General features: G+C 33.0%; 6 protein-coding genes across 7 annotated transcripts; 3 read left to right on the forward strand and 3 right to left on the reverse strand.

Annotated features, from left to right (window-relative positions):
* Nucleotides 1-627: 627 nt before the first annotated feature.
* Nucleotides 628-2,168, forward strand: LOC138938086 (uncharacterized). Its single transcript, XM_070304836.1, has 4 exons — nucleotides 628-884; nucleotides 980-1,179; nucleotides 1,282-1,405; nucleotides 1,793-2,168. Exons 1-4 carry the CDS (start codon nucleotides 831-833, stop codon nucleotides 2,018-2,020), a joined length of 606 nt encoding a protein of 201 aa, XP_070160937.1. The 5' UTR covers nucleotides 628-830; the 3' UTR covers nucleotides 2,021-2,168.
* Nucleotides 2,169-2,238: 70 nt separating this feature from the next.
* Nucleotides 2,239-3,569, reverse strand: Sbat (LSMD1 domain-containing protein Sbat). Its single transcript, XM_070304837.1, has 3 exons — nucleotides 3,335-3,569; nucleotides 2,640-2,910; nucleotides 2,239-2,369 (listed from the first exon to the last, which is right to left on the reverse strand). Exons 1-2 carry the CDS (start codon nucleotides 3,410-3,412, stop codon nucleotides 2,665-2,667), a joined length of 324 nt encoding a protein of 107 aa, XP_070160938.1. The 5' UTR covers nucleotides 3,413-3,569; the 3' UTR covers nucleotides 2,239-2,369; nucleotides 2,640-2,664.
* Nucleotides 3,570-3,623: 54 nt separating this feature from the next.
* Nucleotides 3,624-5,215, forward strand: Nd-24 (NADH dehydrogenase ubiquinone). Its single transcript, XM_070304835.1, has 4 exons — nucleotides 3,624-3,804; nucleotides 4,288-4,350; nucleotides 4,422-4,880; nucleotides 4,966-5,215. The coding sequence occupies exons 1-4, from the start codon at nucleotides 3,769-3,771 to the stop codon at nucleotides 5,137-5,139; spliced, it is 732 nt and encodes a 243-aa protein (XP_070160936.1). The 5' UTR covers nucleotides 3,624-3,768; the 3' UTR covers nucleotides 5,140-5,215.
* A 217-nt stretch (nucleotides 5,216-5,432) lies between these two features.
* On the forward strand, nucleotides 5,433-8,483 carry Pms2 (mismatch repair endonuclease PMS2). Its single transcript, XM_070304986.1, has 5 exons — nucleotides 5,433-5,787; nucleotides 5,882-6,041; nucleotides 6,214-7,406; nucleotides 7,628-7,877; nucleotides 8,065-8,483. The coding sequence occupies exons 1-5, from the start codon at nucleotides 5,701-5,703 to the stop codon at nucleotides 8,388-8,390; spliced, it is 2,016 nt and encodes a 671-aa protein (XP_070161087.1). The 5' UTR covers nucleotides 5,433-5,700; the 3' UTR covers nucleotides 8,391-8,483.
* On the reverse strand, nucleotides 7,598-10,651 carry L(2)09851 (WD repeat-containing protein 1 l(2)09851). 2 transcript variants are annotated; one of them, XM_070304988.1, is made up of 4 exons: nucleotides 10,499-10,651; nucleotides 9,698-10,184; nucleotides 9,212-9,613; nucleotides 7,598-9,127 (listed from the first exon to the last, which is right to left on the reverse strand). In XM_070304988.1, the coding sequence occupies exons 2-4, from the start codon at nucleotides 10,168-10,170 to the stop codon at nucleotides 8,638-8,640; spliced, it is 1,365 nt and encodes a 454-aa protein (XP_070161089.1). In that variant the 5' UTR covers nucleotides 10,171-10,184; nucleotides 10,499-10,651; the 3' UTR covers nucleotides 7,598-8,637. The 2 variants fall into 2 exon arrangements, with proteins under 2 accessions (XP_070161089.1, XP_070161088.1); XM_070304987.1 differs by having other exon boundaries at nucleotides 7,599-9,127; nucleotides 9,698-10,222; nucleotides 10,499-10,650.
* A 708-nt stretch (nucleotides 10,652-11,359) lies between these two features.
* On the reverse strand, nucleotides 11,360-13,576 carry Aps (diphosphoinositol polyphosphate phosphohydrolase 1 Aps). Its single transcript, XM_070304838.1, is given in 6 exon segments — nucleotides 11,360-12,149; nucleotides 12,152-12,232; nucleotides 12,235-12,265; nucleotides 12,576-12,704; nucleotides 12,706-12,732; nucleotides 12,938-13,576. Coding segments are annotated over 6 exon segments (597 nt in total). The 5' UTR covers nucleotides 13,088-13,576; the 3' UTR covers nucleotides 11,360-11,970.
* Between the last annotated feature and the right edge of the window lie 4,000 nt (nucleotides 13,577-17,576).

A 17,576-nucleotide genomic window follows, 5' to 3' on the forward strand; every position in this document is an offset into this window, starting at 1 on the left:
CTGCTCTTTTCTCTCTCTCTCTCTCTCTCTCTCTCTCGTCTAGAAAAACTGTCTGATAATAAAAAAATCATGCATGACATTATTCTACTACCAATTAGGCATTCCTGATTCAACAAATTCTTATCATTCCAATAAAGAATTATGTAATTTTGAATGTTATTCTTATGGTATTTATTAATTTGAATAAAAAAAATAAAAAATATATTAAACATTGTGTAGTATAAGAAAATGCACTGTCAAACAAAATACACTGTTATCCTCTGTCTTATTTTCCTTAAATATATATGTTTAATATTGTGTGTGTTATCATATGACATATTATATACTTTTATTAGACACCAAAAAAAAAAAAAAAAAAAAAAAAATTTATCATACAATTTTTAAAGATTTTCCATAACAAATATTTTATGTATGAAAGTGTAAAATAAGATTTTTAAAATAAAATATATGCTCAATATTGAAAGGAAAAGAACGATTAAGTGTTAATACTTAAATCTTCTATTTTTTTCGATTTTTCTATTCTTAATTAGCAAAATCTTTATGAATTTATTCTTGTACTTCTTTCCCATTATTGCCCATTAACATCTGATTTTGACGAGAAAGAGAATAAGGTTAGGGTAGAATCTTCTGTCATTCTCACTCGATTTCATTTTACGCGCGCAATGACATTCTCATTTTATATCATATATATATATGTTAAACTGTTTGGATCGAGTAAAGACTAAAAGTATAATTAAAAGTAAAAAAGTTGTCAGAGGTCATTCGATTCCAATATTAAGGAGACAGTGCTTTCGACTATTTACAAAGTTAATTCTATATTATCAACAAATATGTCAAGGCGTCAAATTTTTGGAAAATTATTAAAAAATATTAGTCCTGCCATGGTAAGAATATTTGTTATAATTGTTATTTAATATTTCAACTATTATTTTTTTGCATTGCAAAAATCAATAAATTTTTTGTTTGTTTTGATACACAGTATACATCAAGTGTATTATTCACCTATTGTACTTCTGATAAACCTAGTACAAATAAGAAAATACAATTTGAAACATTGGACATGAAAAAGCTAACTCACGAGTATATGATAAAACAATCTATATTGGATGCTGTTAATAGTGCAACACAGACATTAACTGTTACTTTTATGGCAATAACAGATCTGAGTATTGAATATAGGTAAATAAAAAGATGAGTCTGTGAAAATGATTTTTCTGTGATATAACATTTATCGTGGCCCCGTAGAATATTATTGGATAAACTTATTTCTTTCTTTTATAGAGCATTATTGAACAAGCTTATTTCACTTCTTGAAGAAACTTTAACATACAATGTAAATGATGAGCATTGGGATTTGATTCTAAAACTACGAAATGAAATGTACAACAAGAAGGAAAAACTTGTGGTAATATACTATTGTTTAAAATAGTGATTTTCATTTAACACAATATTTTATATATTTTTTGTATATAGTAAAATTTCTGATGGTTATTTTAAAAGTCATCTTATTAATGACTTTAATTTCGATATATGTTTTAATCAATAATTTCTAAAACATACATTAATATCTAAACAAAGTAGTGGTTTCTAAAGCAATTAATATTCAAATAAAATGTATTCTTTTATATTATAATATATATAAATAATATTATCTGATTTGATATCACAGCATACAAACGCATGCAGGCACTCGCGACACGTACACACAAAATACAAACATGTAAAAATATATTGACAAGCATTATAAAAAAATTATGCATAATTATATATAATGTGAATCTTTTTTAATTAGAAATTATCTGATTCTATGGAAGATGTGTACAAAATGGCAATAGCTGTCCATCAACTAAGTTCTTTATATGATATGGAAAATTTGAGCAACACACTTTTACAAAGAATAGATGATGCAAAGTGTAAAGTGAAAGCAGAAGTTGACAGTAATAAACAGTTGGAACATGCATACTGGCGTATGCAGGGGCAGTGTATTGAAGGCAGTAAGGAAAGAACCGAAAAACAATAGTACATTTTTCTAAGGAATGATTTTCGATTTCAGGAATGTGTTCTATGTTTAACTTTATAGAAGAAAAATTAAAAACATGTGTCATATAGTAGATTGCTTGTATTAATAAAATATCTTCCTGTCATATTTATTGAGATGTACTGTACATGGTTAATATTGATCTCACATTCAATTATCTCAATTCTTGTTGTTATCTATTTTTCAGATGAAGATGCAGTTATTAAATTAAAGATATTTGATGCACTAGAGATTAATTGTCCTCATATATTTTTCATTTAAGATTTATGATACTTTTATGATAAACATAACTAAAATATGCTTTGCTATTCCATTTTAGTCTAATTATATACTGAAAAATTATAATAAAAAGAATTTTTTTGCATTATTTATAATTTTTTTATATTTTTTAAATGAAATTAATCAAATAATACAAATATATTTGTTATATTTGCTGGTTCAGTAATTAACAGTAATTAACAATTAACAGCAGTATTTCTTTTATTTTTTGCCTAACTAATGTTGCAAAAATTAAGTTTTTAAAAAGGTAAATATAACATAATTATATAATATCTATATTAGTAAATAATAAATAAGCATATATAGTAGATTATATATTTACAGTCTTATAAGAGCAGCGCGCCACTTTAAACATCAAGATGTATTGAAACAATGTGTCGACCAGGCACCATTACCAAGCCTAAAACTCTTGCTTCTATATGTTCTGTAGACAGAAATTCAGTGCACGAGCCAAGGATGACGTTGGCATCGCGATCAGTACATAAAAACGCTCCTCTTAAGACTCTTCCATCAGTCATTTCAATTCGTAAATGTCGGTTTAGCCAACTTCTTAATTTCTGCTTTGCTGGCGATTCCTCGGGCACGTTTGCCTGCTGCAATTATGTAACATGATATTATTTTATCTAAGAATATATTAAAATTAAAATTTAAGGAAACTATTCTATCAATTTTTTAAACGATTTTTAGATTATATTTGGTAACTTATGAGAGATTACTTATGACAAATGTACGCAGAAAAAATATTTGCCTTTAAAAAAGTATATTATGTATAAATATAATTATCTACTTATAATTTTAATAATGAAAGAATATGGACAAAGTGATACATATATATGAGAATATTAGTCAAAAATTTATATATGTATATACATAAATTTAAATTTATGATAAAAAAATTAATACAACGTAACCTATAAGTGCAATAAAAATTGACAAAAATTTGAGCGCCGGACAGATTCTTAAACGAATGATAAAAAAATATCATAAAAGATTAAAAGATAGAATTTACGGAATTACCTCTACATTTCCATAAATATGTTCGTTGTTCACGATATTACTCAAATTATGCATTGTCTCTTTCATACTTGCATTCATTGCACTCTTCTTTATTTTTATTTACAAATATTTAAATTTATATATATATATATATATATACATATATATATAAATATATTAGACAAATTGCATTCTCTTCACATATAATTAATTTAGACTTTCTCTCGCAATTATATTGTATATATATGATTCAAATTTATTTTGATTTGCTCACTATTGGCCTATCCACATGAACTTCTACAGCAACATGGCGCCCATCTCATAAGTCGACATTATTGGTTACCTTCTCTGTGCATCCGCTTTCTCATGAATGTAGCAGAAAACAGCGAGTGATTGACGTTTGGTGTTGTGAAGGAGAAATTTTTTTGTTCTGCCTGCCGTTGTCAACTATCGACATGTTGACGTCTCTACGTCGAGCTTGCGGACTCCTCGTGAGTGATCATTTGCGGAGACTTCATTATTCTTACATATTCATCAGAATTTTTTTTATTTTTCTGCTATAACCTCAAATATCTTATATAATCTTTTATCCTTAATTCGTGCAAAATGATTCTGTAAAATTAGACAATTTATTTTTTGTCGTGAAAACTGTAAATTATACTTAATATTTTTATACACGCATAAAATATAATAGTCTCTATATTTTATTCGATATATAAAGTACACATAATTTTATTTAAATAGAATATTTTTTAAATACTTATCCCTTTTATATTAATTTTGTAAGTTTATATCAGAATAAGTAAAGGATAAAAATATTATTTGAAACCTGATAAGAGAGAAAGAGAGAGTTTTCTCTCTCTCTCTCTCTCTCTCTCTCTCTCTCTCTCTCTCTCTTTGTCCATTTGACATCTGTCACTTAATTCCTTGCTCAATCACATGATCGTATTTAAGAGTAATTTCATTTTTCATAGGCTCCAAGAAATATTAGAGGAGTGCAGACAACAGTGAATCGCACGTCAGATCAGCTGTTTATTGTATGTAATAATAAATAATAATAAGAAAAATTTCACTCAGAAAAACATATTACATTGCAATCCAATTTTAGCATAGAGATAGTGAACATGACAATCCTAATATACCATTCGAATTCAATGAGGCAAATAAGAAGCGGATCAAGGCTATTCTGTCGATATATCCCGAAGGTCACAAACGTGGTGCCATGATACCTCTGTTGGATCTGGCGCAGCGGCAACACGGCTGGCTACCGATTTCCGCCATGCACAAAGTCGCAGAGATATTGGAGGTGCCGCATATGAGAGTATACGAAGTAGCCACATTCTACACAATGTTCAATCGCAGGCCCATGGGCAAGTATCATGTACAGATCTGTACTTGTACACCGTGTTGGTTGAGAGACTCTGATTCGATAGTCAAAGCCGTGACAACGGCTACAAATTGCGAAATCGGCGGCACCTCTGCAGACAAACTGTTCACGATTTCGGAAGTGGAGTGTCTCGGTGCTTGCGCCAATGCTCCGATGTTCCAAGTAAACGATGATTATTACGTGCGTACAATTATCTTTTTAAATATAAACGCATATATAAATTTAACAGTAATGAAATATCCGTTTTCGTGTTCTATTTTCATAGGAGGACTTAACTCCAGAGACTGCAACGGCTGTAATAAATGCTCTTAAAAAAGGCGAAAGACCTTCACCGGGTCCACAGAATTCTCAGAGATTCGCGGCTGATCCTGCAGGTGGACTTACATCATTAACATCTCCACCACCAGGTCCTGGATTTGGAGTTAGATCCGACTTGTAATATATTTGTTTTTAGTAGGTCTACAATATATACATTAACAAATGTAAAAAAAGGTTATCAATAAATAAAATATCAAAATATATATATATATATTTATTATATATATTGAGACATATATTTTGGTATGTCACTTTTATATATTTTTTTTCATATTACAAACGAAATCTTTTTATATTTAAAAATATTTAAATTTGCCATAATTATCTTTTTCTCATATAAAATTCAATATAGTTAAATATCGTGTTTCTATTCTCATAAAAAAGTGGATTTAGGTGAATCTTGGATGCAAATATAGTGAATACAAGCTGTATTTGTCGCGTGAGAGTTCATATATCATTTATTATTGAGGAACGTGATAAAAAAATTAGAATCGCTCATTCAAAAAATTTTATTGGCATAAAATAATATATTACTGCACATAAATATTCCTACGTTTATCCAGCAATCGAGAAAGGTTATGCCGGTAAATACGTATCGAACAACGGCACAGGAATATTATATAAAAATTGTTGGAATTATTAACGTTGATTTGAATATAATGTAAAGTAAAAAAACGGAACGATGGATGAACCTGTCGCAACAACGGAAAAGTCAAAAAAGATAGAAGCTATAAATAAAAATACTATTCATCGTATTTGCTCCGGTCAGGTAAGGTTAAGTTTGTAAACACAAATTTGTTAAAAAACAATTTTTCTTGTCATGGAAAGAACTGGAATTATATTATATAAATATCTCGTTATAGGTAGTACTCGATCTTGCTATTGCTGTCAAGGAATTAGTGGAGAATAGTTTGGACAGCAATGCCACGCTGATTGATGTTAAACTTATTGACTATGGTAAAACCTGTATTAGCGTTAGTGATAACGGTAGTGGTGTTTTGGAACAGGATTTTGAAGGCTTAGGTAAATCTGTCGATTAAAATAATAATTAATAATAAAAATCCTCTTAGATTCTTACATATAAACAAAAATTATAAAATATTTTGTTTGGGAAACTTTAATGTCTTCTATTTAGTTGAAAATAATTCTTAAAGTAATAAAAAATAATTTTTCTTTCTTTTTCTTTACTCGCTAGGCTTGAAACATCATACATCAAAGTTGCGGGAATTCACAGACTTAACTGAAGTAAATACATTTGGTTTTCGTGGCGAAGCATTGAGCTCATTATGTGCCTTGTCAGATTTGAGTATTGTCACTAGGCATTCGACCGGCGAGCATGGCTTCAAATTGGAATTTGATAAAAATGGCGTGATTACGAAAAAGGAACCATGCGCTAGAGAAAAGGGAACCACAGTCCATATAAGAAATATATTCAAAAATCTACCTGTGAGAGCAAAAGAGTTTCAGAAAAATCTAAAGAAGGAGTATGCACACACAATCCAAGTCTTGTACAGTTATTGTTTAGTTTCTACCAATATCAAGATTGCGTGTTCCAATCTGATAGCGAGCAAATCCCCTCGATTTATAGTAGCCACAAGAAATACAGACAATGTATTGGATAATATAAATTCGGTGTTTGGCAAAAAATCTTTAGATGGGATAATTAAACTTGAATTACAGTCTCCAGATGAAACAACATTGCAAGAATATAATTTGCCTAACGACATTACAATAGACTTCGACTGGGAATGTTATGTGAGCACTTGTGATCACGCGATCGGACGTTCCTCGCCCGATCGACAATTTTTTTACGTAAATGGTCGACCGTGTGATCTCACGAAAGTCAGCAAACTGGTGAACAATGTGTATCACAAGTACAATAATAAGCAATATCCATTTGTTTTTCTAAATATAAAGTTAAATAGGCAATGCGCCGATGTTAATGTTACTCCTGACAAGAGGACGATATTTTTCACGCAAGAACGTCTCATATTAGCAACATTAAAATTTAGTTTAACGACAAAATGGGATAAATTGCAAGGAAATTTTACAGCTAAGCCTTTAACGGAGTTAAAGCTTGGTTTAAAAAGGACAGTTTCTTCTAACTATGCTCATCCGCCAACAAAAAGGTTGCAAATATCACCTTCAATATCACATACAGCGAAAAGTGATTGTATTCAGACTATCAAATCAATGAAGAAACCTATAGATGTAGAAATGGTGATAAGCTTTACAATGATTAAAGAAAAATTAAAAGAAAAAGAAAATATCATTGAAACATCTATTAATACAGAAAAAAGAATAAAATATAGAATACAAATGGAGGCCAATCAAGATGAAGCTGAAAAGGAATTGCAAAGAGAATTGACAAAAGATTCGTTTGGCAAAGTTAGTAATATATATACATAAAATTTTTTAACAAATTTTTACTGCATAATTAATTAATGTACAATTATAAATAATATATATGTAAAAAATATATTATTAATATTATACAGTATATATATATATATATATATATATATATATATATATATATATATATATATATATATTATTTTAAAAAACGTATTGTACATTTGTGTTTTGAACTAAAAATTTTTTTATAGATGGAAGTAATAGGTCAGTTTAATCTCGGTTTTATAATAGCACGTTTAGAGGACGATTTATTTATCATTGATCAGCATGCTACTGACGAAAAATTTCGTTTCGAGAAGCTCAGTAACGAAACGAAATTGAAAACCCAAAAGCTTATCATGCCAAAGCCATTGAATTTCTCCACATTGAACGAAACGATACTCATAGAGCATCAACAAACGTTTGAGGATAACGGATTTATCTTCAATATCAATGAGCAAGGTACACATACACACACACATACACACATATACGAAAATTTATAACTAATTCGATTTATTCTATTATGAAAAAATTAATGAAATGTAAAATGTTATTGTCATTTCTCTCTCTCTCTCTCTCTCTCTCTCTCTCTCTCTCTCTCTCTCTCTCTCTCTCGTCTGAAATGTTACTGTAATAACTGTTTTAGCTGAACCTGGCAAGAAAATAGAATTAATAGGAATGCCTGTTAGTGGTAATTGGCAATTTGGTCAAGAAGACATAGAAGAATTAGTATTTCTCATAAGAGAAGCAGGTAATGAAAATAAAGAGAACCATATATATCGTCCTAGTCGGATTAGACAAATGCTGGCATCCAGAGCGTGTCGAAGTGCGATAATGATCGGCACAGCTCTAAACACCAGTGAAATGCACAAGTTGATAATGCAAATGACACAAATGCAAAATCCATGGAATTGTCCACACGGTAGGCCCACCATAAGGCACCTATTGTCGTTATTACTAATAAATAAATGAGTAATCTATAATGTTTCCATAAATATATATTTTACGAAAATAATTAGACACAAATGAATAATTTCGCAACTTTTATCCAAATCTGCATATAAAATTCCGATTATTATAATAAAAAAATTAGATAAAATAAATCTATTTTAAGAAAAAAACTGATTAAAAAAAGGAAATTTATATAGATATATTTTACATAATATATTGCCAGAGTTTTTATATAAATATTTTTCTGTTATTCTAAAGAAATATTCATTTATATGCTAATCGTACGAAATATATTGAAACCTGAATGTGCAGTCGATATCATAGTTCCTGGACATTGCGGGTGCCAGTGTAATTCTTTGATATCCGATTGACCTTGATGTATGAATAACAATTGCGGCGGCAACTTGGCCAATTCACTGTCCTGTGGTTCTTCTGTATGATCTACTTCCAATGACAAATCCCATTGTGTGACTACATCGTCGGCTCCTCCGGAAGCAAACACTGTGGCTTCTGCTGGATGCCATTCCACAGTGGTAACTGGCGCGATATGTTGTTTGAAAGTAGCGACTGGGCTTGCACCGTTAGCTCCAAACTGTCGTAAATCCCATACACAAAGCAGCCCGTCGTCTCCGCCTGATATAATAAACTGACTCTCTTTCGGATTCCACGAGATAACATTGATATCGGCTGTATGAGCGCCAGACGCCGTCAACATGCACGCATTCTGTGGACTCGCTCGAGTGTCCCAAATTTTTATGCTGTTATGAGAAACAAATTAATCTTTATGATATAATTTGCAATATATAGAAAATATATCAGAAATATAGAAGGAATATACATACCTTTTATCTACTGAACATGATGCCAGTACATTCTTTTCATTTGGTGACCATTGCAAATCTTCCACACTGTGCGGGGCATGCGAATTGTACGGCCTTTGATCTACATGCCAGGATGCACCAGTACTGTCAATTCGCCATATGTGTATGTTACCTTTGCAGTCGCCAGACGCTAGAGTGCCCGGTTCAGTACAGCACCAATCGAGACCAAACCCTTCAGAGAGATGGCCTTTGAATGTATACAATGGCCTAATACCTCCATCTGTTTTATCACACTTGTTACGATATGCAGTTAGTAAGCTGGGATTTTCAACTGCATTTAACTGTTCTTGCAAATTCCAAATATTTACACGTCCCAATTCACTCCAATTAGCAGCTAGTTTTGTTTCACCAAGTTTTGTACATCTACGAAAGTTACAAATTATGAAAATGTCTCTATATATTTTTCTCACAAGTCTTTGTCAAAAAATATTTTTCTATCTGAAATACCTCACTCTGTTAACACATCCGTGGTGTCTTATAGGTGCAACATTCATAACTGGTTTATGTTCGTCATTCTCATCTTCCGAATCACTCGATTCGCTTTCTGAATCTTCGGAGCTCTGCCTAGTACCATGTAAATTGGACATTTTCATGACAAGGAGATTATTGACGTGAGCCTTGGCAGCTTGTGTCCCAGCAATTATATACATGGTCAAAGGATAGCTCTCTCTGCAGTTACCTAAATCATCTGGTATTATGTCGAAGCTGAGACATGGCGCACCAGATTGTGCGTGATGCAATAATCTGTACGCCGACTTATCGGCAACAAGTTCCTCTCCCTCTTCCAAGGCCTGTCCTGGAAGGTACACCTTCGATTCGGTCTCCTTCTGATTCTCGTTCGCGTTTTCCATGGATTCGTCATCACTGCTCTCGCTGCTCTCATCTTCATTTGCGACACCCTCCATCGGTTCTTCCTCCATTTCCTCGGGTATATCTTCGGAATAGACAGGCATCTCGGATAGACAATGTTAACTACAAGGGTGAATTTTATAATTTCTAATATTTTAATTCTTTAATGAAATACTTGAAATAATTCGTTTATTCTGTTGAAAATGCTAATGTAAAAATATAAATATATATTTTATATATATTAAAATATATATAAAATATATAAAATACATATATAAATACATATATAAAATATATATTCTAACCTAACAGAGTGTAAGTGATTATAAAATATAAATTACAGTAATATAAATATTATAATTAATTAAATGTAATTAACGGAATTAAATATGTACTCACCTGAAGAAATATCACGAGATGAATCTCTATTATCGATATTATTTCTTTCTTAGACACGAAATTAAAGAAAAAACAGCATTATATATCAGGCTACAACCACGTGAGAATTGGCTTATTGCTTAAGCCTGATTTGCACAATGCAAAGGAATAGGCAATAAAAACAGGAAATAGAAATTATTCACCAATAGGAGCAGGGAATAGATATTATTCCCTGCTCCTATTGTCTGTACTTTTATATTGTGCAATAGGCCTTATTCACGCATGCTCGTCTCTCGTTTTGCATTTCGTATAAAGGTGCCTTTACATGGCAGCGTCGAGCGACACACACACACAATACACACACACACACATTTATTACATAATAAAATTATATATTACATAATGAAATAAATATAATTTTGGGCAACAATATTCTGCGCAGACGCTTAATGCTCGATGCTGCTATGTAATGGCACCTTAAGGTTAGGGTGCGTTCGAAAATCCTACTCATGAAATAAAACTACTCTATCCTACAAGTAGAATTTCTGAACGCATCCTAACATTATCTATTTACACTAGAGAGGGGGGAGGGGATATACTATATACAGCTTTAAAAAAATATATAAATAAATAAATAAATATAACAAAGTGCAAAAATGAAAAAAATAAATGTTTATTCTATTTGTATTTATTTCTTTAAAGTGGAAATTATATCGCATTGATGGGAAAATAATTTTGTTTGTCGCACAAATTTTTAATATTAAACACTGAAAGAACTCACACTAATTTATGTAAATTTAATGTTACATTATACAATTGTATTATATATAAAATAATTCAAATAGCAAAACTGATATTTTTATCGGGCAAAGGGTACAAAGCGATATTTTTGTGTGTGCGCGTATTTTCTTTATATACTTTGCAGAAATCATTACAAAATTTATTCAAGAAGTCAATAATACAAAGTACATAATTTATCGTCCGTATGCTAACAAGTACATATAACTTTTTCTCTCTTCGCCTTTTGAGAAAATGTAGGAAAAAGTTACCAAGATATTCGCACAACTGTGTATCCAGGATATGCGATGCATGGAAAAGGATCACGTGTATGACATTCTACGTATATATTAGGCACAAACACTAAATATAATAATGAAACCATTGACTTAATTATTCTTCTCGCGCATTCGATAAAAAATCACATCAGAAATGAGAACCTGTCTACAAAAAAAAAAAAAGGTGTTTCTTTATGAAACAATTTATCATCAACAATCTATATAAGTAAATATAATACAATAGTAATAATAATAATAATAATTAACCTAAGAATAATATCATGATAATAAAGATAAGTGTAATATAAATTTATATGTATAAACACAGCAGAGAGTAAATTGTTACCGTGAAATTCCCTTAAGGGGAGAAAGGAGGAGTAACAGCGAGACTTCATGGCGATCGAATTTTCGATTAGAAATGGATGATTCACGACGATATTAGCTGTGTTCGCTTAAACGTGAATTGTTACTAGAGTTATTCATTAGCTCGATAGATGCCATCGTGGAGCGCGAATGATTGGACAGCTGAGAGGTGGGATTATGTCGAGGATTAGTATTGTGGAGGCTGTGCAGGTAAGAGCGCTGGACGGGCTTGTGCTGGCCAAGTTGCAGCAGGCCTCCGGTATGGTGAACCATTTTCTCTTCCGACCTATAGCACGCGAGTCCTCCCACTCTGGCAATTCCTCGGTCACTCGCATAACCATACCTCCGTTCTGTGTTTGTGCTCTGTGTTCTGTAAAAGGAGATCGGCGTGTTTCAGGCAACGTATCGAACGCGACAGAAGATTACAATACATGATCGATGCATAAAACGCAGCGCATGTAAAAAAAAAAAAAACCCATCAAGATATTGAGTTTTCCAGCAAGAAAACACATATAGATCTAATGTCACGCAATTGGCTATTAAATAGAGAATTTTTAAAGATCCTCAAGTTTTTCTATTTGACAGCTTGATCGTATGATCTCGTGTTTCTTGTTGAAGAGCTCGCACCGATAGAGCATAACGTAATATCTGTTTGCATGGCATACATCATGGGTTTTAACCTCAAATGTTCCGAGGCAACGGCCTAATTGTCCCAGAACGCCAGCCTCTTCCCGGACCTCGCGAAGAGCCGTGACAGATGGTTCCTCCTGAGGTTCCACACCGCCGCCTGGTACTATCCAACTGTCGGGGTCTTCGACTAGATGTAACTAATAGTACCTGCGATTCACAGGGGAAAAAGAATAACGATGTGAAAAACTATGAAAGAGACGATCCGCGTACTCTTCGTCGGCCTCGACGATAAGATCCAGCTCAATCAGCTGATCGAGAGAATCGGCTTGTGGTTTGCGAGAAAAAAAACAATTCTCTCAAGGGACACGTGCCGGCAAAAATATCGGGAGCTGCCATCTGCTGGCTGGCTTACCTCGTCCTCGAGATCGTTTTTCACGCAGATTGCAGGCAGCTCTAGTCTGTAGCCCTCGGAATCGTAGATGCGGATCGAATTCGCCTTCTCCTTCACCATGTTGTTGTTGTACCGTGGACACCTTATATTCAGATCCCTCCGTGAATTCATAAATAATCGTCAAACGGCCCGACGGGCCATCCTGTGCATCCGCGTCGTCCTAATGTCGTCTGTAGCCGACATATTATCGACATCGAGTCCACTTTGCCGTACGTATAACACGCGAATGCCGAATTCACGTCAACGAAGGGGAAGGGGTCGCTACTGCTGTTGTCGCTGCAACTGGCTGCGATTGTGCGTCACTCGTGACCACCACCGGGGGGGGTGTGGGGGGGGGGGTACGCGTCTCTTCGCACGCGACGACGAAACGTGTCTGCCGATGTGACGGACCTATGGTCGCGCGCGCGCGTATAACCCGCGATTAGAAACCCGATTCTCGCCGACAATTATCCTTGGTATAACCTCAAAAATCTTCCAAGCCGCCATTGGCCAATCACCGGTCAGTCCTCCCCACTGCGTCGCGTTCGCAGCCAATTCAATCCCTATGCGTTCCTTGGAGTCTTGCGCACATAGGACGCGATAAGAAGCGAAATCGCTGATAATTAAGAGGATGCCGGAGCGACGGCCGAACTCCGACGAGTTAGCGCCCTCATCTAAGCGTAACTAAAATTATCGATAATACCGACCGAAATTATCGATAATATCAATAATTTTAGTTCCGCTGTTACCAATATTAATATTTCTGCATGTTTTATGCATATTTGAAAGAGAATTGTGTTCAATATGTTGAAATCGGACATCGTGTATTTCTACTGCTCTATTGCCTCGCACGCATATCTAAGCGTATCTAAGCGTATAGATAACAGTATAACATATACACGTGTCTGCCTTTATTGCATATTTGAACACAATTGCACACATTACTTATATGGACTTATATATATATATATATATATATATATATATATATATATATATATATATGTACGTGTGTGTGTGTGCCTTTCCATATATCTTTCCAAGAGGAATAATATTTGGCCATGTGTATGTGTGTGTGTGCATGTATTGTTATATATATATGTGTGCCTTTTATGTATATATATATATACATACATCATAGATACATACATACATACATACAATAGCACAATACATATATATGTATTATAATATATAATAACGGTTATATTGCTAATCTTATATAACTATTAAATCGCATCCGGTTCAAAATATTGTAAAGCAACCAGCACACGTAAATCGCCTCTGGAATATTTTTTACAATAACCAGCACACGTAAATCGTCTCTGGAATATTTTTTACAATAACCAGCACACGTAAATCACCTCTGGGATATTTTTTACAATAACCAGCACACGTAAATCGCCTCTGGGATATTTTTTACAATACCCAGCACACGTAAATCGCCTCTGGGATATTTTTTACAATAACCAGCACACGTAAATCGCCTCTGGGATATTTTTTACAATACCCAGCACACGTAAATCGCCTCTGGGATATATTTTTAACCAGAACGCTCATGCAAACCGCATCTGGTATGAAATATTTACAACCAGTTCACGAAAAGATCGCTTCTGGGATCAAATATTTCGGCAATATTTAGCGCGCACATGCAAACCGCATCTGGTATGAAATATTTACAACCAGTTCACGAAAAGATCGCTTCTGGGATCAAATATTTCGGCAATATTTAGAGCGCACATGCAAACCGCATCTGGTATGAAATATTTACAACCAGTTCACGAAAAGATCGCTTCTGGGATCAAATATTTCGGCAATATTTAGAGCGCACATGCAAACCGCATCTGGTATGAAATATTTTCAACCAGTTCACGAAAAGATCGCATATAGATAATATATAACATACATAGTATGCTCGGATCAGAAAGAGACGGACAGAGAAGAATGGGCAAAGAGAAAGAGGATATAGTGTAAGTGAGCAAGTGTCCATACAAGTGCCAAAAGTAAGAAAAAAAAGGAAATAGTTGGATCTTTCTCCGTAGCAATACTTTATGCTCACTAATATTTAGCGACTGATGTGAATTATTAATCGATATATCGTTGTACAGCCATTCTCTCGCTTACTCATTCCTATTCTCTCTCTCTCTCTCTCTCTCTCTCTCTCTCTCTCTCTCTCTCTCTCTCTTTCTTTTTTTGCCCATGTCTGTCTATTTCTTTATAACAAAAATACTATATGAGTACTAAATACTATATGCATCATATATATATAATGTGTATGTTCATGTATTGTAGTAATTCTAAATTCTATTTAAAGATTAATTTTATGTTACAATTTTTTTATACAAAGGTCTTTATGTTGTTTTCTATTTAGGAATTGCTTTAAAGATATAATCAAAAAATAAAAAAAAAACTTGAAATATTACATTTTTATATAATATTACATTATCATACTTATATTTTTGTGTAAACTGCACGGAAAAAAAATTCAATTATATCTAGCGACATATTAGTATATACTATACATTAAAACAATTCCTTCTAGAATTATGGTATATAAATATACTAACCTTTTGACCCTTATTCTTTTTAAAGAAAGTCTGCGGGCAAAGCGAGGCAAGCGTTTTTCATTACATTTTCGCCCTATTATATGAACACACTATGACTACACAAACACAACACTCGTTTTTTAAATTCGATGCGTTATAACGCGTTATAACGGTTGAGCACATTTTTGCGGTTATCTCTCGTTACGCGTATGTACACAACACGCGCGACTGAGACTGAGACTGAGTACTGCCGCGCACTGATATTATCGGATGTGCCTGGCTGTGTGCGTGTGAATAGTACAGTCGCCTTATTCCCCGATACGTACACACATACTTAGATACATGCATGCTACAAATATCGCGTAATAATATAAACAAATGCGCATCTTTATAAACGAATATTCTGTAACCGAATAAAAAATTATTTTCATATTGATTAAAATTAATTCGATACATAAAAACATTATTTATTAATATTTTACGACATGTCATTTTAATCACAATAATGTAATTAATGCATTTAAATTATTTTCGGATATATAAAATGCGAAATACAGACATTTGATTTTCTATAGTAACATGACATATATATACAGGGTGTCCGGCGTCAACCGCATCACCGGTCATGTGCAGGTAGAGCAGGTGAAACCGAGAAGAAAAGTCCTGTACCAATTTTTTATATAATACTTAATAAAAGAGTTATTATTGAGTAAAGTCTGGCCAATCAGCGCCAATCTTTAGCCGGGCGCATGTCGGTGAACCGCGCGCTTGATAGTGTACGCCGCTGCACACTTCACAGCGCGCGGCTCACTGACGTGCGCCCGGCTAAAGGTCGGCGCTGATTGGCCAGACTTTACTCAATAATAACTCTTTTATTAAGTGTTATAGAAAAAAAAGGTAAAGGACTTTTCTTCTCGATTTCATCTGCTCTACCTGCACACGACCGGTGATGCGATTGACGCCGGACACCCTGTATATATATATATAAATTTTATAATAATTTATATATATTAATCTAACGTGAAAGATTGTAGATAAAGGGAGCCTCACAAGCGAGACTTCGGAACTCTTCGATATTTGTCGTCTGGCTTGCTCCTTCATTCTTTCTCGCTATTGCTTTTGTCGACTCTTCAGCATCGCGCGGGGATCTTTCCTTATATAAACATCTTATAAAATAAAAACTGAAACTTTCATATTGTATTTTATTAGTATAAAAATAATTATAATGGATTAATGAGATTTTTGCGATTAAAATAACACCAAATATGACATAAATCGGATAATTTTAAATGAAATAAGTAATAATTTTAATAACATAATTGATTAAAAATAATCCGATATTATGTCATGTTTCGTGTCATTTTAATCGCAAGAATCTCATTAATCCATTATAATTATTTTTATACAGATGAAATGGAAAATACAAGTTTCACCTTTTATATAGAAGATGTTTATATTTTGTAGATAAGGAAAGATCCCCGACGCTGAAGAGTCGACAAAAGCGAGAGCGAGAAAGAATGAAGGAGTAAGTGAGATGACAAACATGAAAGAGTTCCGAAGCCTCGCTCGCGTGACTCCTTTTATCTGTAATCTTTCACGTATATATGTCATCTTACTATAGAAAATAAAACTTTCGTATTTCGCATTTTATATATCTGAAAATAATTGTAATGGATTAATTACATTTTTGCGATTAAAATGACACCAAATACGATATAAATCCGATTATTTTAAATGAAATAAGTAATCATAATTTTAATAACATAACTGATTAAAAATTATCTGATTTATGTCATGTTTAGTATTATTTTAATCGCAAGAATCTCATTAATCTATTAAAATTATTTTGATATCGATAAAATACGAAAAACAGAAATTTTACGAACGATATGTAACCCGAGATATTATAGATAAAGAGAGCCTCGCGAACGAGACTTCGGAACTGTTTGATGTTTGTCATCTCGCTTGCTCCTCGTTCTTTATTGTATTCTTTCATCCCCATTATTATATTCTTTTATTTCTTCGACTTTTATTCTTTCTATATTCTCGTCTTCCTACATAATAATACATTAATT

Source organism: Polyergus mexicanus, unplaced genomic scaffold, assembly GCF_030449975.1.
Source record: "Polyergus mexicanus isolate NDT 795.1 unplaced genomic scaffold, iyPolMexi1.0 SCAF_12, whole genome shotgun sequence".
Classification (NCBI taxonomy): Eukaryota; Metazoa; Arthropoda; class Insecta; order Hymenoptera; family Formicidae; genus Polyergus; species Polyergus mexicanus.